At 43.9% G+C, this 24763-nt stretch overlaps 1 protein-coding gene across 3 annotated transcripts; it reads right to left on the bottom strand.

Annotated features, from left to right (window-relative positions):
• Positions 1-19: 19 nt before the first annotated feature.
• LOC115137479 (Krueppel-like factor luna) lies at positions 20-15993 on the bottom strand. Of its 3 annotated transcripts, none has more exons than XM_029673794.2 (8): positions 15912-15993; positions 12129-12238; positions 11784-11895; positions 11455-11612; positions 8773-8863; positions 8371-8495; positions 2187-2280; positions 20-1709 (listed from the first exon to the last, which is right to left on the bottom strand). In XM_029673794.2, exons 2-8 carry the CDS (start codon positions 12207-12209, stop codon positions 700-702), a joined length of 1671 nt encoding a protein of 556 aa, XP_029529654.2. In that variant the 5' UTR covers positions 12210-12238; positions 15912-15993; the 3' UTR covers positions 20-699. The 3 variants fall into 3 exon arrangements, with proteins under 3 accessions (XP_029529654.2, XP_029529653.2, XP_029529652.2); XM_029673793.2 differs by lacking the exon at positions 15912-15993 and adding an exon at positions 15751-15905; XM_029673792.2 differs by lacking the exon at positions 15912-15993 and adding an exon at positions 14789-15311.
• Between the last annotated feature and the right edge of the window lie 8770 nt (positions 15994-24763).

Genomic DNA, 24763 nt, shown 5'->3' with positions numbered 1-24763 from the left:
ACGGTGGGAAAGTTTGAAAATAAAATTAATTAGTTGTGGCGCGTTGCCACATTACAGTAGCATTTAATATTACACAATGACTGTAGACCCACTAACAAAAACTGGTTTTCAAACCAACCTGCTGGTCTCACAAAATAACAGAATAGTTCATTTTCGATGTGAATATTTGGTACCAATTACTACCTTTTTGTGTTAAGAAAATATGTTTATTTTGATGTCACTGTCTATGGACACATTACTTGCTATTGCATGACACATATTTAGTACATGTTAAATCTTGCAAATAAAAAAAAGATCTACCCTAATAATATAAAAAATACATGTCTTGGAACACATTTGTTCATATAATATGCACATGATATTCGATATTAATTCCACATTTCAGTTTCAAATAAAGATACTTTATCTAATAATCGCCTAACATAGTGTGTCGGCCATACAATTACAAGCCCCTTACTTTAACTACTGTAACAACGATCTGGAGTTGAACAAAGGGAAAAAGTGTCACCTGTAAAGACAACTTTCCGCTAATCCCTTCTACATTTCCTTTATATTGTAGTGTTTGTTTTGGAGGTTTGGGGGATTGTCGTCTCACATTATTACAATTAGAAGGAATTCCCATTGGTGTCTGTGTCAGCAATATTCTATTGCAGATGTTATAACCATGTCCATCCAGCCTACTGATTCTAATTCTATGCCTCACACCCCTCCTCCCCCATCTCCACAGACTGACTGCTGGTGCGTCTTGAGGTTGCATATCCAGGCGAAGCGCTTCCCACAGTGGCTACAGGCAAAGGGTTTCTCCCCCGTATGGACCCTCTGGTGCTTCTTCAGGTTGCCAGCCTCAGAGAACATCTTCCCACAGGTGGCACACCTGAACGGCTTCTCCCCTGTGTGTACCCTCTGGTGAGCCTCCAGGTTGGACTGACCGGTGAAGGCCTTACCGCAGGCTCGGCACACGTAGCTCTTTCTCCTCCCGGCCGCATCGCAGTGCTGCTGGGCCAGCTGGGCTGCCTGCTGCCCAGCCAGGGTCACCTCGATGTGGGCAAAGCCTTTGGCCGTGGCCCCTCTCCCTGGCGGTAGACCTACCAGGGAGTGAAGGGATTGGGAAGACATACCGGTACTTGTACTGTTGGTGGTGGAGGTAGTTGGGTTTTCTAGGTGAGTCTGTTGTAGCTGCTGTGCTCTGAGGCGTCGTTGAAGCTGCCGCTGATGTGCTTGTTGAGATGCTCTCAAAATGGCTGCCCTGCTCCATGTGGGATGCCCCTGGATGCCCCCACCCACACCCAGAGTGGCTGCTTGAACTCCCTGATGCCCAGAGAAAGGCACACCCTCCCCTGTGGGCCTGACAGTCGCTGAGGGGAGCTGGGGCTGAGGCTCTGGGTCGACAATGAGGCAGTCTGGGTCAGTGTCCGTAGTGTCGTCGGTGTAGGAGCACGAGGGACCACCGGAGGGCGATGTTGATGTCGATGTGTCTGGGGCCCAGCGAGTGAAGAAGGTCTCCAGCTCAAACATTGAGTACTCAGAGCCTAGCGTGTTGGCTGCTCTCTGCTTGCTGAGCTGCTGTGTGGTCTGGGTTGGAGTTGTGTTGTCTGGCGCTCCCTTGGGCATATTGGCTTTATTACCTAGGCTCGCTGCGGGACTGGTGGTTCCAATACATTTTTGTGAGGTAGGGGCGGGAAGTGTGGGTCTTGAGGACTCCCCAGTACCTGGATAAGGATCATAGAAAAGGTGCATGTTTATTTTAAATACTAGTTCAGACGCTCAATCTGAGTTTAAAGACATGGTAAAGGATGATAAGCTAGAGAAGTCTTTTACATGTACATTTGAGGAATGGTTTCCCAAACTCACCCAAACCCCGGATGCACGTTCTGGTTTTTGCCCTTGATTCAAATAACCAACTCATCATCAAGCGTTGACTATTTGAAACAGCTGTGTAGTGCTAGGGGAAAACCAAAAAGTGCACCCAAGGGACCCTGATCAGGACCCTGATTTAGCAGACACTCTTATCCAAGGCGACTTACAGTTAGTGCATTCAACTTAACAGGGGTCAGAACTGGCCTCGTTTCCCTCATTAAGAAAATAGCTTTTAGTAAACTAATATAAGTGAGTTGCTCAGTGACACTGTCTGGTGGGCGCCGACACGGTTGTCATGCATTCCTGGTTTATTTTCATTCTCCACTTACATTCTGCTGCCAGGTCAGGTCCTCCTGTTGCTGTGATACTTCCCAGGTTCTGTCCCAGTCTTAGTGTTGATGGAGTTGATTCAGGAGCTGCAGGCTAGGAAGAAGAGAGGAGAAAGAGCCTATGAGATAAACTAAACACTAGATAGATAGCGATCAGTCCAACGCATCACCGAGGGCACACTGCCTGCCCTCCAGGACACCTACAGCACACAGTGTCACAGGAAGGCCAAGAAGATCATCAAGGACCTCAGCCACCCAAGCCACGGCCTGTTCACCCCACTACCATCTAGATGGCGGAGACATTCTATATTCTGTTGCATTACAACCTGTAATTTGCATTACAACTTGTAACATTCAGCAGTCACATAATTAGTTAAATAAAGTCTACCCGTGTGCAATCTAAGTGTCACATGATCTTTCACATGGTCTCAATATATATACACCTGTTCTGAAAGGCCCCAGAGTCTGCAACACCACCAAGCAAGTGGCACCATGAAGACCAATAAGCTCTCCAAACAGGTCAGGGACAAAGTTGTGGAGAAGTACAGATCAGGGTTGTGTTATAAAAAGATATCAGAAACTTTGAACATCGCACGGAGCACCATTAAATCCATATTATTTTCAAATTGAAAGAATATGGTACCACAACAAACCTGCCATGAGAGGGCCGCCTACCAAAACTCACAGACCAGGCAAGGAGAGTATTAATCAGAGAGGCAACAAAGAGACCAAAGATAACCCTGAAGGAGCTGCAAAGCTTCACAGCGGAGATTGGAGTATCTGTCCATAGGACCACTTTAAGCCATATACTCCACAGAGCTGGGCCTTACGGAAGAGTGGCCAGAAAAAAAGCCCGTTTGGTGTTCACTAAAAGGCATGTGCGAGACTCAAACATATGGAAGAAGGTATTCTGGGTCAGTGGAGACAAAAAATTGAGTTTTTTTGGACATCAAGGAAAGCACTATATCTGGCGCAAACCCAACACCTCTCATCACACCGTGAACACCATCCCCACAGTGAAGCATGGTGGTGGCAGCATCATGCTGTGGGGATGTTTTTCATCGGCAGGGATTGGGAAACTGGTCAGAATTGAAGGAATGATGGATGGCATTAAATACATGGAAATTCTTGAGGGAAACCTATTTCAGTCTTCCAGAGATTTGAGACTGGGACGGAGGTTCACCTTCCAGCAGGACAATGACCCTAAACATACTACTAAAGCAACACTCGAGTGGTTTAAGGGGAAACATTTAAATGTTTTGGAATGGCCTAGTCAAAGCCTAGAACTCAATCCAATTGAGAATCTGTGGTATGACTTAAAGATTGCTGTACACCAGCGGAAACCATCCAACTTGAAGGAGCTGGAGCAGTTTTGCCTTGAAGAATGGGCTAAAATCCCAGTGGCTAGATGTGCCAAGCTTATAGAGACATACCCCAAGAGACTTGCAGCTGCAATTGCTGCAAAAGGTGGCTCTACAAAGTATTGACTTTGGGGGGTGAATAGTTATGCACGCTCAAGTTTTCACATTTTTTGTCTTATTTCTTGTTTGTTCCACAATAAAAAATATGTTGCATCTTCAAAGTGGTAGGCATGTTGTGTAAATCAAATGATACAACCCCCCCAAAATGTATTTTAATTCCAGGGGGGGGGGGGGTATACTTTCGCAAGCCACTGTATCTCCAGGCCATCAGACTGTTATATAGTCACCACTAACCGGCCTTCGCCCAGTACCCTGCCCTGAACCTTAGTCACTGTAACTAGCCGGCTACCACCCAGTACTCTACCCTGCACCTTAGAGACTGCTGCCCTATGTACATAGTCATTGAATACTGGTCACTTTAATCATGTTTACATACTGTTTTACCCACTTTCATATGTATATACTATATTCTAGTCAAGGCTCATCCTATATAATTACTGCTGTACACACCTTTTCTATTCATAATGTCTATACACACCATCATATACATATAGATTTATATTCCGGACTCTGACATTACTCGTTCTAATATTTCTATATTTCTTAATCCCTTTCTTTTTCTTTTGGGGAATTTTACATGATTTGTTTTGTATTGTTAGGTATTACTATACTGTTGGAGCTAGAAACATAAGCATTTCGCTACACCCACGATAACTTCTGCTAAATATGTGTACGAGAGCAATACAATTGGATTTGATTTAGAGGTGTTACTGTAATATTCTGTTGCACCACCTTTTGCCTTTAGAACAACCTCAATGTGTCAAGGCATGGACTCTACAAGGTGTGGAAAGCATTCCACAAGGATGCTGGCCCATGTTGACTCAATACTTCCCACAGTTGTGTCAAGTTGGCTGGTAGTGGATCTCTACTCTGAATAGCTTGTTCCATCTCATCCCACAGATCCTCACTTGGATTGAGATCTGGTGACTGGGCAGGCCACTGCAGTAAGCTGAATTCACTGTCATGTTCGTGGAACCATTCCTGGACAATCTTAGCCCTGTGGCAATTCGCAGATGGATGCATTGCTGCCATGAATGGATGAGCCTGATTGGTAATGATGTTCAGATTTCCATTCCTGTGACATCACCCTCTGAATGACATAATTAATCCATGTCTCAATTATCTCAAGGCTTAAAAATAATGATTTAACCTGTCTCCTCCCCTTCAGCTACACTGATGGAAGTGGATTTGACAGGTGTCAACAATAAGGGATCATAGCCTTCACCTGGTCAGTCTGTCATGGAAAGAGCTGCTGTTCCTAATTTGTTGTATACTCAGCGTACTGTAAATCAAACATATATTTAGGAAAGTCTAATTCACCGTTTTGACTTCCGTGGAAATAAATAATAATTCATTAAAATGAGTAAATTTGTTAAAGACATGCTCTGGAAGCTGAGTGGCGCCATTTTCCCTACATTTACCCCCACGTGGGCCAGCCCCCAAGCAATTTGAATTTCAACCAATAAGATTCAGCCCCTCGCCATTTGAGTGAGAGCACACAAAGTAAAGCGAAAGAGAGCAATGACATGGGTGCACACATCTTTGTGATGTAGAACACAATTTTCCCAGGACCACTTTTGGCTCGTAGGTGCTACTTTCAGAACTACTGGCTAAAAAGTATACAAAAGTACCGGAGAAAGTCTTTAAGTAGTAACTATTTGATTTCCATTTTAGGCATATATTGTGGATGTGATGAATGCTCTTTAAGATATTGATATTGTGTCACAGTTGAGGAAATTGAATGTCCTGTGATGGAGTAATGTAATGTTAATAACCACATTAATTCATTCATCGTTTTTGCAAAAAAAACACTTTAATCTTCTTTTAACATTACAAGATAAGGACATCGATCAAAGTTTCACAGAATTGTGACACAATAGACTTATCCCTACAAGCGTAGAGCATTTTGGACTCCCCCAAAAAATGTGTACCATCACCTAACAAGATATTAACATGTTTACTGCTAACAAATATGGTTACTTCAACCCATTTACTGGTTTTTGGTGTATGCTGAACCTCTACCTTGGTGTTACAAGGGGAATCAAACATGAACTATTCTCACCACATATCATTTTCATACAGCTTTGTGAGTAGAAAACAAATACAGTTGAAGTCAGACGTTAACATACACCTTTGACAAATACATTTAAACTCAGTTTTTCACAATTCCTGAATTTAATCCTAGTAAAAATTCCCTGTCTTCAGTTAGGATCACCACTTTATTATAAAGAATGTGACATGTCATAATAATAGTAGAGAAAATGATTTATTTCAGCTTTTATTTCTTCATCACATTCCCAGTGGGTCAGAAGTTTACATACACTCAATTAGTATTTGGTAGCATTGCCTTTAAATTGTTTAACTTGGGTCTAACGTTTCGGGTAGCCTTCCACAAGCTTCCCACAAGAAGTTGGGTGAATTTTGGCCCATTCCTCCTGACAGAGCTGATGTAACTGACTCAGGTTAGTAGGCCTCCTTGCTCGCACATGCTTTTTCAGTTCTGCCCACACATTTTCTATAGGATTGAGGTCAGGGCTTTGTGATGGCCACTCCAATACCTTGACTTTGTCGTCCTTAAGCGATTTTGCCACAACATTGGGAGTATGCTTGGGGTCATTGTCCATTTGGAAGACCCATTTGCGACCAAGCTTAAACTTCCTGACTGATGTCTTGAGATGTTGCTTCAATATCTCAACATAATTGTCCTTCCTCATGAAGCCATCTATTTTGTGAAGTGCACCAGTCCCTCCTGCAGCAAAGCACACCCACAATATGATGCTGCCACCCCCGTGCTTCACGGTTGGGATGGTGATCTTCGGCTTGCAAGCCTCCCCCTTCTTCCTCCAAACATAACGAGAGGACATTTCTCCAAAAAGTCAAATCTTTGTCCCCATGTGCAGTTGCAAACCATAGTCTGACTTTTTTATGGCGGTTTCGGAGCAGTGGCTTCTTCCTTGCTGAGCGGCCTTTCAAGTTATGTCGATATATGTCTCGTTTTACTGTGGATATAGATACTTTTGTACCCGTTTCCTCCAGCATCTTCACAAGGTCCTTTGATGTTGTTCTGGGATTGATTTGCACTTTTCGCACCAAAGTACGTTCATCTCTAGGAGACAGAACGTGTCTCCTTCCTGAGCGGTATGACGGCTGCCTGGTCCCATGGTGTTTATACTTGCATACTATTGCTTGTACAGATGAACGTGGTACCTTCAGACATTTGGAAATTGCTCCCAAGGATGAACCAGACTTGTGGAGGTCTACAATTTTTTCTCTGAGGTCTTGGCTTATTTCTTTTGATTTTCCCATGATGTCAAGCAAAGAGGCACTGAGTTTGAAGGTAGGTCTTGAAATACATCCACAGGTACACCTCCAATTGACTCAAATGATCTCAATTAGCCTATCAGAAGCTTCTAAAGCCATGACATCATTTTCTGGAATTTTCCAAGCTGTTTAAAGGCACAGTCAATTGTGCCTTTATGTAAACTTCTGACCTACTGGAATTGTGATACAGTGAAAATAATCTGTAAACAATTGTTGGAAAAATTACTTGTGTCATGCACAAAGTAGATGTCCCAACCGACTTACCAAAACTATAGTTTGTTAAGAAGAAATTTGTGGAGTGGTTGAAAAATTAGTTTTAATGACTCCAACCTAAGTGTATGTAAACTTCCGACTTCAACTGTAAATATGCCTATTACCATCACCAGCTATAGGACTCCCGGGAAAAAATAATCAAATTACCAAAAGGTCAATTGATCAGATAAGAAAGAAAAGACAAAGACAAAATTACCCTAACTACACTAATCTCGGACACCCAGAATTAAAATATTGCGTAATTGCTTCAGACGCTCGAGCATCTGTCCACGAGAAATTTCACTAACAACCCTTCCCTAAGCCCCTTTACTAATACTAAGTGTCTATATTAACGGCCAAGAGTTAATCCTGATATTTTTTCTCTCTCCCCTGTAGTACTACTGCTGAGGATGATGTTGTAGTACTACTGCTGAGGATGATGTCGTTTCTGGTGTTTCTTTAGGTTGCTAGGGTCGGCAAAGCGTTCCCCACAGAGCGGGCAGGCGTACGGCCTCTCCCCTGTAGTACTACTGCTGAGGATGATGTCGTTTCTGGTGTTTCTTTAGGTTGCTAGGGTCGGCAAAGCGTTCCCCACAGAGCGGGCAGGCGTATGGCCTCTCCCCCGTGTGAACGTTCTTGTGGATCTTAAGGTTCCAGTACTGAGAGAAGTGCTTCCCGCACACCATGCACCCAAACGGCCTCTCGCCCGTGTGGGTTCTAAGGTGCGGTTCTAGATTAGCCGGGGAGGAGAACCCTTTACCGCAGAACTTGCAGAGGTATGCCTTCTTTCTTACCACTTTCTTCCTACCGCATTTGTACGTCTCCTGACCTCCCTGTGCCCCGTCCGACCCCCCCATTCTGACATCATAACCAGCCATGTCTGACCCCTGTCTAGAACCCATAGAACCTGAGAAGCTTCCGGAGCTTTCTACAGTGAAACCCCTGTGCTGACCTATCTCAGAGCCAGCAGGCCCCATCCTCCCTCCCATGATCAGCATGCCTGGGCCTGCTGGGTAGGAGAGGTTGAGGGAGGACGGTCCTGGGACACTAGCGTCACCACAACCACCACTGCCCCCATTCGTCCACAGCGGAAGGGGGTGGTTCTCGTACGACACATGGCCATAGCTGACCTCCGTGGTGTGGTGCCTGGTCGTCCCGGGGTGGTGGTGGGTGTGGGCTGGAGGTGAGTTGTGGTGGGTGGCCTCCAGGGGTAATGCACCTCCTCTGTAGTCGTCTCTGCTGGACTCCTCCGGCCCTTGAGAAGAGAACACAGTGTCACAATCACACCACTGGCTGTTGTGGAAATCAATGGGAGATCTCACGATGGAGCTAAACTTGGGGAATGTCAATGCCATGATAACATGTTTCCAAAGCGTTATGCTCTGGAACAGGCAGGGATGGATGCAACAGCGTAGTCTTTACATGGGATCTAAGTAGCCTTGTGTCATTGGTCTAACCCCTTGATTACCAAGTCCTGCTGTTAGCACCACTACCACCGCACCCAGCCCTCCACCCCTGTAGTCTCCACTCACCCTCCTGGATGCTGAGTCCTCCACCCCGTGGGTCCAGATCCTCCACCTTGATCAGCAGGATGTCAGGGTCTCTGTCCTCCACCGCTGCAGACTGGAAACACAGGGACGGACCAGGAATTAGATATCACAATTACTATTATGCAATGAATCGTATTCATTTCTAAATCACACACTGTGTGACTGGACTAAATCTATGGACCAATGATTATAAATTGTGTACATCTTACATGTATCCAACATGTATTTTATGTAGTTTAGATGTTTGATATTTATCTTGTTGCATCATCTGATTAGTGAATGGATGTCTGTTGCTCAGAACCTTTTAACATTGGACCTCTCCAATTAACTATTGTGGTTATAGTGACCTTATGGGTTTGAGTGATTTGATATAATTTATTTAAAATATTAAGTGACATTAAGAATTTATTGGAAGATTAACAAACGTGTCTTGCTCAATATGGATTAAACAAATATTAACTATTTATGAGTGTTCTTGCAGGTGGTGGGAGATGTTTCTGTGTGACACTTTCAAGCAGCTCCAGTACAGCTTTTCTTATTGGTCAATCGTTTGAATCCATTCAACTTTCCTTTGTCCGCCATATAAACCACTATTGCCTATTCATTTCAATAATGACAGAAACCTCAGTGTAAGGAATGTATTTTATTCATAATAGTTCCATATGTAGAAAAACATAGAAGAGGCATTGTAATACATGTTGACTCTTAAGGGGAAAGATTGTTATAGTAAAACTGCCACTCATTCATAAACTGGCATTAAATAACTTATTTACAAAGTGAATTTGTCCAATGTCAAAAATCCCCTTTAGTGTTAGATATACAGTACAATTTTAGATATGTACACAAAGCTAACCAGCATCATCCACTCCAGATTGACTCTTTAAGGTTGACATTTACCACAAATAACTTATCGGTAGATTATTTTGGGTCAAATATTCACCCTTCCTTAGTCCACTGATATGAAATGTCCCATGTACATAATTAAAACCACCCATCATACCCAGGAACATTTCCACGCGTACCCATCTATCGGGGCCTCCATCATGAGTTCATGATGACTGACCCGAGAGCAGTGTTAAGTTTGTTAGTTTGTCAAATCATTCATACGGTTGAATCCTCCTGGCTAGAAACACTAAACACTAAAAACTAAATGAGTAAGTTATGGCCCCCGCCCCAACCTAGGTGAAGCTAATTTATATTCATTAGGATCTCCACTAGCTGCTGCCCAGGGGGGGCCAAACAGGATTAAAACTATTCAAATCACAAAATATAATAACACATCTACAATATTACAATGCATGTCTGAGTAGAGTGCGTGTGTTAGCATATGTCTCTTCACAGTCTGCGTTGTGCCATAAGGTGTTGTTTAATCCGTTTTTTTTATTTTTTATTTTTTTAATCAGATTTTACTGCTTGCTTGAGTTACTTGATGTGGAAGAGAGTTCCATCTATGTAGTACTGAGCATTTCCCAGAGTGTGTTCTGGACTTGGGGACTGTGAAGAGACCCCTGGTGGCATGTCTTTTGGGGTATGTATGCGTGTCTGTGCTGTGTTAGCTGTCTGAACGGACAGTTTGGTGCTTTCAACATGTCAATACAGCTCACAAAGACAAGTAGTGATGCAGTAAATCTCTCTACTTTGAGCCAGTAGAGATTGACATGCATGTTTTTGATATTAGCCCTCAGTGTACATTTAAGGGCCAGCCGTGCTGCTCTGTTCTGGGCCAACCGTAATTTTCCTATGTTCTTCTTTGTGGCACTTGACCATATGAGTGGGCAGTAGTGCAGGTTGGATAAAACTAGGGCTCATGTCCGGGGGATATACGTCTGGATGGTTCCTCTCGTGGTGGGTCTTGAGGTTGCGTATCCAGGCGAATCCTTTCCCACAGAGCTCACAGTGGAAGGGTTTCTCCCCTGTATGGACCCTCTGGTGCTTCTTCAGGTTGCCAGCCTCGGAGAACATCTTCCCACAGGTGTTGCATCTGAACGGCCTCTCCCCCGTGTGGGTCCTCAGGTGGATCTCTACTTTCTTGGGCCGGTTGAACGCCTTGCCGCAGAAGTTGCAGATGAACAGTTTCTCCCGGGCACTGGTCCTGTGGGGGACCTTGCCATCCCTCGTCAGGGGGAAACCAGTGTTGCCGCTGCCAGTGTTTCTTTCCCCGCCGCCGTGTGCCCACCCGTTCGCGTCAGAAGTCGATGGCATCGCAATGTCACTGATGGAGCGAGATTGTGACGGGGCGGCCATGTTGCCATGGTTACCCTGGAACCTTCCTCCTCCCCCAAACATTGCAGACATTCCACTGTCGCGGCCCCACTTCTCCAGAGGCTCCTTCCCTTCCTCCTCCTCCGAGTCAATGTTCAAAACCTCCTCTCGGTTCCCCGGGAGATGGCGGTGGATGGTGACCGAAGCAGGAAGTGGACGGCGGTGCCCGGACTGAAACGACGCGGCAGCCTCGGCGACTGTGCTGTAAGAACAAGATGGCTGCCCGGCCCCAGGCGTCTCTGCCTGGCTGCTCTCATTAAAGAACGACACAAGCGGCCCCAGACCGTCCCCTCTGTCGTCATCACCACTGTACATATCAAGCTCAGCAGGGTGGGGTTGGTGCAGCAGTCCTGCGTGTTGGGGTTCACTGTCAGACTTAAGGAGAGGTGCCGAGCCACTGACCTCCACACGGTGCCTGTTCCTGGGGCCCTGCTGCTGCTGCTCGGGGTGCTGAGGTTGGCTGACCTGCTCTGGGCCATGGGCTGAAGCAGGTGGATGGGATGTGGTGTCCCCAGGGCCGGTTCTACCGCTGCCTCCACGAGGTCCACACTCCACCAGTCCTGGAAGAGAGAGGAAGGGAATGAAAGCAGGTTCATGTTTAAATCAAGTTAAAGGTATGGCCAGGTTGAGTAGTGTGAGAATGGAGCCTTGATGCGGATCAAATGTATGGGGTGAGTAATTACAGTATCTGCAACACAGCACACAAAGTTGAGACGGACTAACACACTCACCGTCCTCTCCAATCAGTGGTACGTCGTCTGCCTCCGCGTCTCCAAGGGGATCCTCCATCCTCTCCTCTTTGACCAGCAGAGACTCAGGCTCCACAAGCTGCAGATCTGGTGACTGGAAGATCGAAAAGTCGGGAATTAACCGCGTAAATATACACCACAACATGGTTGATAATGACCTACTGGTGACTGATGCTGCCAAGTGCTCAAAATGGTTCAAATGGGCCATTGTGTACTGTAGGACTTTGCTATAATGGAATATAACAGTTAGCCACCAAGCATATTTGTTTTCTTGAACAGTGTAAGACATTGACAACCAGTATTACAGGATAGGTTTCTTGAACTCACCTTGTCTCGGATGGGGTTGGGATGCATCTGGGAACTGTTGTGATCATTATTGGCTCCAGGGCCTCCTGACCACATCCCCATGGGATCTAGCTGTATGTCGTAGACACCACCTACGATAAAAAAAAAGTTAATAAAAAAAAAAAAAATTGCAGGTTGACTCGAGGTCACATTGGCCTAGATGTGCTTTGTCAGATATTAATGACCAAAACAAAGGTGGGTCCCAATGACTGTATACAGTGAGTGTACAAAACATTAGGAACATGCTCTTTCCATGACAGACTGACCAGGTGAATCCAGGTGAAAGCTATGATCCCTAATTGATGTCTCCTGTTAAATCCACTTCAATCAGTGTAGATGAAGGTAAGGAGACCGGTTAAAAAATGATTTTTATAAGCCTTCAGACAATTGAGACATGGATTGTGTATATGTGCCATTCAGAGGATGAATGGGCAAGACAAAATATTGAAGTGCCTTTAATGGGGTATGGTAGCAGTTGCCAGGAGCAACGACTTGAGTGTGTCAAGAACTGCAACGCTGCTGGGTTTTTCCACACTCAACAGTTTCCCGTGTGTGTCAAGAACGGTCCACCACCCAAAGGACATCCAGCCAACGGCATGCCAGTGGTCAAAAGATGAAAGAGGACAAAGGAGGCTGACACAAATTGTGCAGAGAAACAGACGGGCTACAGTTAGTCAACTGACAGTCCACTACAACGTCGGTGCCCAAAGACCGATAAAAGAATGCGCGACTCGTTGGTCCGTGACACGAATGGGGTTGACGACCTTATAGAGTTCCACTTCTCTCAGCAAAATACAAGAAACTGTGGTTGCAGTGGGCTAAGGAACGAAAACACTGGACACTGGAGAAGTGGAAAAACATTGCCTGGTCTGATGAATCCCGGGTTCCTGCTGCTTTACATTGATGAGAGGACTAGGGTATGGAAAAAAAACACGAGTTCATGCATCCATCATACCGCGTGTCAACATTGCAGACTGGTGGTGGTGGATGTAAGTCGCTCTGGATAAGAGCGTCTGCTAAATGACTTAAATGTAATGTAACGTGTGATAGTGTGGGGTGTGTTTTCATGGCACACATTGGGTCCCTTGATAAAAGCGTAGCAACGTTTGAATGCCACAGGATATCTGAACATCGTTGCCAATCAGGTGCATCCCTTCATTGCAGCAGTGTATCCATCTGTGAATATTTTTTCCCAGCAGGATAATGCCCCATACCACAAGAATAAGATCGTCCAGGAATGGTTCCACGAACATGACAGTGAATTCAGCTTCCTGTTTTGTACACTCCGTGTAGGTGGCCCCAAAGACTATTTGTAGCCCCAATGGGGGGGAAAAAATGTCAATATCACACAAGTTGATTGTTTTCCAGTCGGGCTGGGCAGTAAAATGTAAAAAATGTTGACTAACTTCTATAATGCTATTTTAATGTTTTATTTGTTACATTAAATAATTGAGTAATGACGCGAAAAAATTATGGCAATCAGCAATTTTCTAACTGGCGATAAAAAATGGATAACAACTGAAAACTGCTAACTAACTTTCTAGCACAACAAGTCAACAACTACGGGTGGACAAGAGTTTTGTCTAGAAGGGATACAGCTTGTCAACATTTTTAGGAGAACTTACCCAGCAGGTTAGGAGAATGAGGTTAAGGTTAGGAAAAGGGTAAGCCCGGGGGTCTCCAACCTTTTTTTAGCCCTGAATGCTGATTGTCTGAAAGCTGTGATATATCAGACCGTATTCCACAGGTACGACAAAACATTTATTTTTACTCATCTAATAACATTGGTAACCAGTTTATAATAGCAATAAGGCACGTTGGGGGTTTGTGGTATATGACGGCTAAGGGCTGTATCCAGGCACTCTGCATTGTGTCATGCAGAGCACAGCCCTCATCTGCAGTATATTGGCCATATACCACAGACCCTCAGTTGTTTATCTAAGCAATAAGTCCTAAGAAACGATCTTTTGTATTTTCCCGAATTCAGATTTTTTTCCCCGGTTTTGATTTTTTTATATTCTCAATATTATTATTCATAGAGGAACAACGAAAATTGATGTTCTGAGTCCATGTCTATGCTTAAATCCCATCAGAAGACACATTGAGGTCTGGAAAACAATTTAAATAGGTTTTGATTTGAGTGCACATGAATTTACTGTTTCACAAAATAGAGGCATACTAAGACAAGAAACGTTACACAATTATAAGTTGGTGCAGGAAATGAATTGATTAAAATGCTGGAAATTAACAAATAACTATACAAATGGAAACAATTGGTCGAGTACCAGAGTTTGAGGCTACAAAATAGGACTTTGATTCCTATGTAATGTTCTACAAAAATGACTACTTCACTATCAGTTATCCTTCTATTATTTTTGGCTAAAGTTTGATTTAACAGTATAAAACAATAAGAATGGACAAAGTCCATTAAAACATGTTTTTTGTATGTACCTCCCAGAAAGTATATTTAGAACTTGTATTATTCAGAACCGTCAAATATCGTCATACCCTCAAAAATAAAATAACGTATTATATTTTGGCCATGTCACCCAGACTTATTTTCCAGGGGTGTTTTTTTAAATTGACTTTATCAGCAGGGTAATCAAATAAACTAGTATTAGATCAGATATGGCATTACTTACCAGTTGATGAAGACGACCCTCTGAATTTCTCATTGGTGTTGATATGAACTCTGCTGTTGGGACGGCTGTTCATAGCGCTTTCCCGTAGTCTTCGTTCGGCGTAACCACGGGCCATCTTCAACTCAAGAAGATTAAGCTTTCGCTTCAAACCTTTGTTCTCCCTTTGGCATTGTGACATTTGCAAACTTACAACCGCATAATCGTCGTCTACTAGTTTACAGATTTCTGCCACGGCTGCATTGGCCAATACCTCCATAATGGAAGCTAGCTGTGTCTGGAACGCAAGGCGACTCGACATTTTTGAACGACTGGCTCGCGAGCACTAAAAGTCGATAAATACAGTCTCATGCGATGTATATTGGATATATTGAACCACGTTCACTTCAAATATCGACAACGACTAAGTTGGACGAAGTGATTCAACATAAATAGTGGCCTAAAAGCAGTAGTTGACTAGCTCCGTAGCTGCAGTTTTTTCTTCTGTACTACCAGCCTCTCGTCAGCAACACAAAAACAAATTATTTCCGGGTCACGAAATTTACGAAACGTTCTAAATAAAAGTTCCCCACGTAATAGTAGAAAAGTGTCATTAACCTGTATTTATTCATGATATATGAAACATAATGAGTCCATTTGTTTAAATGTAAGTGACATTTGTATTAAATGTGGGTTTTAAAAGATGTTCCAATGTCAAATACCACCCCCCCCGATACAATACATTGTATATGAAATACATATTGGTTTATAGAGAGAACTATTCTAGATGCCGACGTAAAGGTGGGGTGGCGATTAGTCACTAGTGTCCGTAGAATATATATGAGTGTAATTTCTATATGCCCAGAAACACTCTACTCCACTCAATCCATTGGTCCCAATGCAATACACTAAAGGCATACAAATTACATATTGGTTTATAGAGAGAAAACTATTCTATGTGCCAAAGTAAAAGTGGGATAACTCACCATGGTCTGTAGAATTGATATATGGTGTTATTTTATGGGGCACTGAGGTGTAAATACCCAGTAACACTTTCTACTTTCCCCACTCCATTCACTGCAGTGCAATACACTGTAGGCCTATAGGTGAGATTAGTTTAACACAATGTAAACTTGGTCTGGCATACCTGTAAACCAGGGTTTCTCAAACTCAGTTCTGGGGTTCCCCCTGGGTGCACATTCTTGTTTTTTTCCATAGCACTACACAGCTGATTCAAATAATCAAGGCTTGATAATGAGTTGGTTATTTGAATCAGCTGTGTAGTGTTAGGGCAAAAAAAACATGCACCCAGGGGGGCACAGGGCCAAGTTTGGGAAATCCAGCTGTAAACAACCTATATAGATTAACCTAATGATGATGAGCCAGTTGCACCTTTTACACATGTAAATCAGCCCAAGGCCAGCTTTGACCTGTGCCAAACAAATGCATATGGCCTGCCTGACAAATAACGTCAAATTACTTTAAATGGAGCCATTGGACACTATATGCTACAAATATAAAATCAATTCAAATATTGCACTGTACAGGCAGAACAATCGTGTCCAAAAAACTGGGGTCCAGTCTATTCACTAGAGTCCCTAGAATACAAAACAGCCAATCGTCTCTTCAAGCCTCATCCTTCAAGTAAACAGATGAGGTTCACCAAGGCCAGATGAGCAACAGCCAGTGTCGATTTTAGCATGTAAATCTTGGTGGGGCAATAAAAAAATGTGGGATGTGTCATGACGTTGGCCTGGGGGTTAGGTATTTGACAGTCATAAATACCTCTTCCCCCCTTTTTCCTCTCTCTACCCTACTGAGGTTACATTTGCAAACGCCTTGGTTAACACAGAGATTCTGGGAACATTAGTAGCTGGGGGGAAATGAACTATATTCTGGTAATCCGAACAATTGAACATATGCGGTGGTACTTAATGAATATGATGTCAGTTCGGTTGTCATCTGAGACATTCTCATCAATGATAAGATGACATAAACTCTACAGTGGAAAGTGTGCACATCAGAGTTATCGGATTCACTTGAAATTGTTGTTCAATTTAAATGTTTGAATATGAAATTATTTGTGATGGGATGGAATGTGATTTTAGCTTCTAAAATGTGAGATGTGGGTTTTCATACGATAGGGCTGCTCACTCAGTGGCCCATCCACGTGAAGAGACATAGCTTGTAAACTATGAAACACACCCCTTTTCTCCCTTCCTATATAAAGCCTTGACGACAACATAACTTCCTGTGCCGGGGAGGTAGGACGACGGTCCTATGTCAGAATGGTTCAGATAATAACTACAGAACGAAGCCAACATCAGCGTGAGCTTTGGTTGCGAATGGTATGAACTTTGAACTCTTATTCACAATAGAAGTGATACCTCCTAGCCGTTGAGTTAGTGACCGCAGCTGCAAACGCAGGTTAGGAAGGAACAGACAGTCTCCCATCTACCACACAACGACGTTACTACAGGGTATCTAATCGACCACCAGAGACATTATTCAAAGGACAAAGGACTCGGTTTGGCAACACGGCCTTCCATCTACCACCAACCTACTGAAGCGCAGCTCCGAGTAAATATTTATTGCATTTTCCTTTTCCAAATGGGCGGTAATTTAGAATGCATAAGATACTGTATTTACGATAGCACAACTTCTTCCCTTTGTTCCTCAGTCTTCCCGCTCCTTCACTCAAACCCAGCCTCTTTTCCTTTGTGTAACAAGCTGTCATATCTGTTCCGCCCGCTAGGGACGTTTTCCTTTATGAAGCAATTTGTAATCAAGTTATGATTAATTATGTGTATGTGTAATTCTATGTGATTAGTTAGGTATTTAGCAAATAAATAATAAAACCCAATTTTTGTATTGCTGATTCAACTTGTTAGCCAGGGTTCGTGCAGATAAAATAATTTACAACTTTCAGATGAGACTGAATTAAGGTGACGATTGATATTGACTGCTATTGATGTCAAATATTACTAGGTCTTTAAGAGTTTATTCGGATGATAACCGCTCTATAAATATTATTTTGTGGTGTCCGACTCTCTAGTTAATTACATTTACATGATTAGCTCAATCAGGTGATATTAATATTAACTATTTTATAGAATAGCATGTCATATCACTTAATCCAGCATAGCCAAAGACATGACACATGCATACCAGCAAAGCCACAACACAACACTAAACAATACATTAATTGCACTATAACGGTGACAAACGGTGCCCACAAACTGTTAGAGACTACGTAAAGCTATCACAACACCTTACCACTGCTACACCTGGCTATCAGCTGAGCCTTGTCTGGCAGCAAAACTGTTAATTCAGCCTCATTTACTGCCTTTAAAAAACATAGTTGAAATTTGAGATGTAATTGAGATGTACAAACTATGGCATAAGGTGAAGACAAGCGGATAAGAGGCAATCCGTAATTTCGATTAAGACATTAATGAGTGAGCTAGTACGGACGTAGTCAATGTAACTTTGTTCAGCGCTTTGAAATGTACAGCGACAGAATTCAGAACATGGGCTGTTCTTGCAGTTTTCTCCCTGTACACCAAGTCAGAACCGTAGGATGAATAAAGGAGGCATATAAGCAGACAATGAAAGTTCTTACAATATTCAAAGATTACATTTCTCATAAACAGGTTATAGGCTACATATGCACCACCAAGTCAGAACAGTAGGTGAAATTAAGAGGTGAAAATGCACCAAATTATTAGGGTGAGGCACATGGGTTACTACACAACATACATTTAGTATTACTTCCTTGGCTACAGTATACATATCTCCCTGGCATATTAGATCATTTATGCAGCAGCATACAATACATTTTTGGACTCACCTTGTTGTGCTGTGCTCACTTGAACAGGAAGGTGGCACGGCGGTCCTTCGTGGGCAAATTTTGTCATCAAACTTTGTCATCAAAGTCTGCCATTCTCTGGATTTATGGTGCTTTCAAGACAACTGGGACAAAAAGTTAAATCATGATGATGTCAGTGATCTTCAGGTCGTTGCTCTAGAAAGAGGCCAGAGTTCACGATTTACAATTGCGAGTAGGATGAAAGTTCAAAATGTATATTCCCAGTCGTAGCTCATTTTTTCCCAAGTTCCCAGTTGTCTTGAACTCACTAAAGTCCGAGTTTTTCAGTTCCTGAGTTAACAGTTGTTTTGAACGCGGCACAAATCATGCTTCATTGACAGCATGGCCAATGTTGAATGTTTAGAATTTTAAACCAGGAAAAGAGACGTTAATATTAGACTTGGGACCATACAGCCACTCCACTGCATAGCAGGCTAATGATTGCTTTGCAATGCTTGCAGTTAGCCACTGATTCCTCCCAAACCACTCTTTGTTGAATTTGCGATTTCCAACTTGATGTGTGATGTTTATGTCCAATGGCCAATGAGCATCGATAGGTTTTATCTATAATTTCTCTTCATATGACAAGGATTGAAAAGGAGACAGAATGTGAAATTAACAAATATACAGAAAGATCTGTGCGAAGGCCAAATTACAGAGGAACTTTTTGAGGCTATTAAATCCTTTCAGTCTGGAGAAACCCCAGGGCTTGATGGCCTACCGGTAGAGGTATATCAAGTCTCTTTTGATATACTAAAAGATCCATTGTTAGATTGCTTTAACTACTCCTATAGAAATGGTAGTCTGTCAGGTACTCAGCAGGAAGGTCTGATTTCTCTATTATTAAAACAAGACCCAGATGGCAAATATGAAGACCCAGTATATCTATAAAAAAAAAAAAACTGTAGGCCCCTTACACTTCAATGTTGTCACGACTTCCGCTGAAGTCGGTCCCTCTCCTTGTTCGGGCGGCGGTCGATGTCACCGGCCTTCTAGCCATCGCCGATCCACTTTTCATTTTGCATTTGTTTTGTCTTTGTCTTACACACCTGGTTTCAATTCCCCAATTACCTGTTCATTATTTAACCCTCTGTTCCCCCGTGTTTGTTTGTTTGAGTGATTGTTTGATGTATTTCGGTCCTGTGTGTGGGCTTAGTATTTACTTAATGTATTGTGATTATTTGAGTAATATTACCTTTATTATTCATCTCTGCTGTCCTGCGCCTGACTCCTCTGCACCAGGAACACACAGACGCCTTACAGTTGTGATGCAAAAATACTAGTGAAATGCATAGCACTAAGAATTAAAAGGGTTTTACCAGGTATTGTTCATCCTGATTAGACAGGTTTTTTACATGGACGATATATTGGAGATAATATATGACAACTACTAGAAATAATAGAACATCATGAAACATCTAAGAAGCCAGGCCTGGTATTTATCGCGGATTTTGAAAAGGTATTTGATAAAGTAAGACTGGATTTAATTTATAAATGCCTGGAATTTTTTCAATTTCGGTGATTCTCTTATAAAATGGGTAAAAAATAATATATAGCAAACCCAGGTGTAAAATAGTAAATAACGGCTACTTCTCAGAGTTTTGAATTGTCAAGAGGAGTTAAACAAGGGTGTCCGCTGTCACAATATCTATTCGTTATGGCCATCGAAATGCTAGCAATTCAAATCAGATCCAATAACAACTTTAGAGGATTAGAAATCCAAGGCTTAAAAACAAAGATGTCCATGTATGCCGATGACTCAAGTTTTATATTAAGTCCGCAAGCTAGATCCCTACAATATCTCATTGAAGATCTAGATAGGTTTTAGTCCAGAGAGTACAGAAAAGTTCATTATGATACATGTACAATAATACATATTGGATCTTTATAAATACAACCTTTACATTACCCTGCAGTTTACCTATAAAACGGGCTGATGGTGAAGTAGACATACTTGGTATTCATATCACAAAAGATAGAAATAAGCTCTCCACAATGAATTTCAATAGAAAACTTGCAAAAATAGACAAGAACCTGCAACCATGGAGAGGTAAATACCTGTCTATTTATGGAAAAATTGCCCTGATTAACTCCTTAGTCATATCTGTTTACTCACTTACTTATGGCGCTGCCTACTCCTGATTCGTTTTTCAAATCATATGAGCAAAACATATTTCGCTTTAACGAGGACGCTAAACCAGACAAAATTAAGCATGCTTATCTATATAATGAATATGAATTGGGTGGATTAATATTATTAAATATAAAAGCACTAAACCTCTCTATAAAAGCTTCACCTATTCAAAAGTTTGACTTGAACCCTAAATGGTTCTCAAGTAGATTAATAAGAAAAGCTCATCCATTGTTTAAAATTGGCCTTTTTACCTTTGTGCAGATTGCCATATCTCATTTTCTATTAATTGAAAATATTTGTTTCAAAGTATCTCTCTTTTCCAAACAAGCATTGCAGAGCTGGCTACAATTTCATCCCCCTGAAAAGATAGAACAAATACCATGGCTGAACTCAAATGTGCTGGTTGATAAAATACCTGTATTTATGGGAAAGATGTTTTGAAAAGGGTATTTTGTTCTTAAATTATATTGAAAATTGGAATGGTAAAGTTATGTCCTTCATGGAGCTTTCAGAATTGTACGGGAAGGTCTGCTCAATCCAAGAGTACAACCAATTGATTACAGCATTACTCCAAAAATGGAGGAGGCAGGTGGCAGCGGGAGGAGGTAGGAAGCTGGTCTGTCTGCCCAATATAAAGGATCAAAACTGGCGGAAGAATAAAAATAGCATAAATAGGAAAGTATGCCAGTTTCATTTGAGGACCAGGATGTTGACAACATTTACATTTACATTTAAGTCATTTAGCAGACGCTCTTATCCAGAGCGACTTACAAATTGGTGCATTCACCTTATGACATCCAGTGGAACAGTAGTGCATCTAAATCTTTTAAGGGGGGTGAGAGGGATTACTCTATCCTATCCTAGGTATTCCTTAAAGAGGTGGGGTTTCAGGTGTCTCCGGAAGGTGGTGATTGACTCCGCTGTCCTGGCGTCGTGAGGGAGTTTGTTCCACCATTGGGGGGCCAGAGCAGCGAACAGTTTTGACTGGGATGAGCGGGAACTGTACTTCCTCAGTGGTAGGGAGGCGAGCAGGCCAGAGGTGGATGAACGCAGTGCCCTTGTTTGGGTGTAAGGGCCTGATCAGAGCCTGGAGGTACTGAGGTGCCGTTCCCCTCACAGCTCCGTAGGCAAGCACCATGGTCTTGTAGCGGATGCGAGCTTCAACTGGAAGCCAGTGGAGAGAGCGGAGGAGCGGGGTGACGTGAGAGAACTTGGGAAGGTTGAACACCAGACGGGCTGTGGCGTTCTGGATGAGTTGTAGGGGTTTAATGGCACAGGCAGGGAGCCCAGCCAACAGCGAGTTGCAGTAATCCAGACGGGAGATGACGAGTGCCTGGATTAGGACCTGCGCCGCTTCCTGTGTGAGGCAGGGTCGTACTCTGCGGATGTTGTAGAGCATGAACCTACAGGAACGGGCCACCGCCTTGATGTTAGTTGAGAACGACAGGGTGTTGTCCAGGATCACGCCAAGGTTCTTAGCGCTCTGGGAGGAGGACACAATGGAGTTGTCAACCGTGATGGCGAGATCATGGAACGGGCAGTCCTTCCCCGGGAGGAAGAGCAGCTCCGTCTTGCCGAGGTTCAGCTTGAGGTGGTGATCCGTCATCCACACTGATATGTCTGCCAGACATGCAGAGATGCGATTCGCCACCTGATCATCAGAAGGGGGAAAGGAGAAGATTAATTGTGTGTCGTCTGCATAGCAATGATAGGAGAGACCATGTGAGGTTATGACAGAGCCAAGTGACTTGGTGTATAGCGAGAATAGGAGAGGGCCTAGAACAGAGCCCTGGGGGACACCAGTGGTGAGAGCACGTGGTGTGGAGACGGATTCTCGCCACGCCACCTGGTAGGAGCGACCTGTCAGGTAGGACGCAATCCAAGCGTGGGCCGCGCCGGAGATGCCCAACTCGGAGAGGGTGGAGAGGAGGATCTGATGGTTCACAGTATCGAAGGCAGCCGATAGGTCTAGAAGGATGAGAGCAGAGGAGAGAGAGTTAGCTTTAGCAGTGCGGAGCGCCTCCGTGATACAGAGAAGAGCAGTCTCAGTTGAATGACTAGTCTTGAAACCTGACTGATTTGGATCAAGAAGGTCATTCTGAGAGAGATAGCGGGAGAGCTGGCCAAGGACGGCACGTTCAAGAGTTTTGGAGAGAAAAGAAAGAAGGGATACTGGTCTGTAGTTGTTGACATCGGAGGGATCGAGTGTAGATTTTTTCAGAAGGGGTGCAACTCTCGCTCTCTTGAAGACGGGAGGGACGTAGCCAGCGGTCAGGGATGAGTTGATGAGCGAGGTGAGGTAAGGGAGAAGATCACCGGAGATGGTCTGGAGAAGAGAGGAGGGGATAGGGTCAAGCGGGCAGGTTGTTGGGCGGCCGGCCGTCACAAGACGCGAGATTTCATCTGGAGAGAGGGGGGAGAAAGAGGTCAGAGCACAGGGTAGGGCAGTGTGAGCAGAACCAGCGGTGTCGTTTGACTTAGCAAATGAGGATCGGATGTCGTCGACCTTCTTTTTCAAAATGGTTGACAAAGTCATCTGCAGAGAGGGGGGAGGGGGGAGGGGGAGGAGGATTCAGGAGGGAGGAGAAGGTTGCAAAGAGCTTCCTAGGGTTAGAGGCAGATGCTTGGAATTTAGAGTGGTAGAAAGTGGCTTTAGCAGCAGAGAGAGAAGAGGAAAATGTAGAGAGGAGGGAGTGAAAGGATGTCAGGTCCGCAGGGAGGCGAGTTTTCCTCCATTTCCGCTGCCGGAGCCCTGGTGAGCTCGGAGTCGTTGAGCCACGGAGCGGGAGGGGAGGACCGAGCCGGCCTGGAGGATAGGGGACATAGAGAGTCAAAGGATGCAGAAAGGGAGGAGAGGAGGGTTGAGGAGGCAGAATCAGGAGATAGGTTGGAGAAGGTTTGAGCAGAGGGAAGAGATGATAGGATGGAAGAGGAGAGAGTAGCGGGGGAGAGAGAGCGAAGGTTGGGACGGCGCGATACCATCCGAGTAGGGGCAGTGTGGGAAGTGTTGGATGAGAGCGAGAGGGAAAAGGATACAAGGTAGTGGTCGGAGACTTGGAGGGGAGTTGCAATGAGGTTAGTGGAAGAACAGCATCTAGTAAAGATGAGGTCGAGCGTATTGCCTGCCTTGTGAGTAGGGGGAAGGTGAGAGGGAGAGGTCAAAAGAGGAGAGGAGTGGAAAGAAGGAGGCAGAGAGGAATGAGTCAAAGGTAGACGTGGGGAGGTTAAAGTCGCCCAGAACTGTGAGAGGTGAGCCGTCCTCAGGAAAGGAGCTTATCAAGGCATCAAGCTCATTGATGAACTCTCCGAGGGAACCTGGAGGGCGATAAATGATAAGGATGTTAAGCTTGAAAGGGCTGGTAACTGTGACAGCATGGAATTCAAAGGAGGCGATAGACAGATGGGTAAGGGGAGAAAGAGAGAATGACCACTTGGGAGAGATGAGGATCCCGGTGCCACCACCCCGCTGACCAGAAGCTCTCGGGGTGTGCGAGAACACGTGGGCAGACGAAGAGAGAGCAGTAGGAGTAGCAGTGTTGTCTGTGGTGATCCATGTTTCCGTCAGTGCCAAGAAGTCGAGGGACTGGAGGGAGGCATAGGCTGAGATGAACTCTGCCTTGTTGGCCGCAGATCGGCAGTTCCAGAGGCTACCGGAGACCTGGAACTCCACGTGGGTCGTGCGCGCTGGGACCACCAGATTAGGGTGGCCGCGGCCACGCGGTGTGGAGCGTTTGTATGGTCTGTGCAGAGAGGAGAGAACAGGGATAGACAAACACATAGTTGACAGGCTACACAAGAGGCTACGCTAATGCAAAGGAGATTGGAATGACAAGTGGACTACACGTCTCGAGTGTTCAGAAAGTTAAGCTTACGTAGCAAGAATCTTATTGACTAAAATGATTAAAATGGTACAGTACTGCTGAAGTAGGCTAGCTGGCAGTGTCTGTGTTGTTGACACTACACTAATCAAGTCGTTCCGTTGAGTGTAATGGTTTCT

The sequence above is a fragment of the Oncorhynchus nerka genome, linkage group LG11 (genome assembly GCF_034236695.1).
Source record: "Oncorhynchus nerka isolate Pitt River linkage group LG11, Oner_Uvic_2.0, whole genome shotgun sequence".
Lineage (NCBI taxonomy): Eukaryota > Metazoa > Chordata > Actinopteri > Salmoniformes > Salmonidae > Oncorhynchus > Oncorhynchus nerka.
Note: the sequence above shows the minus strand (reverse complement) of the source record. Positions and strands in the feature narration are given on the sequence as shown.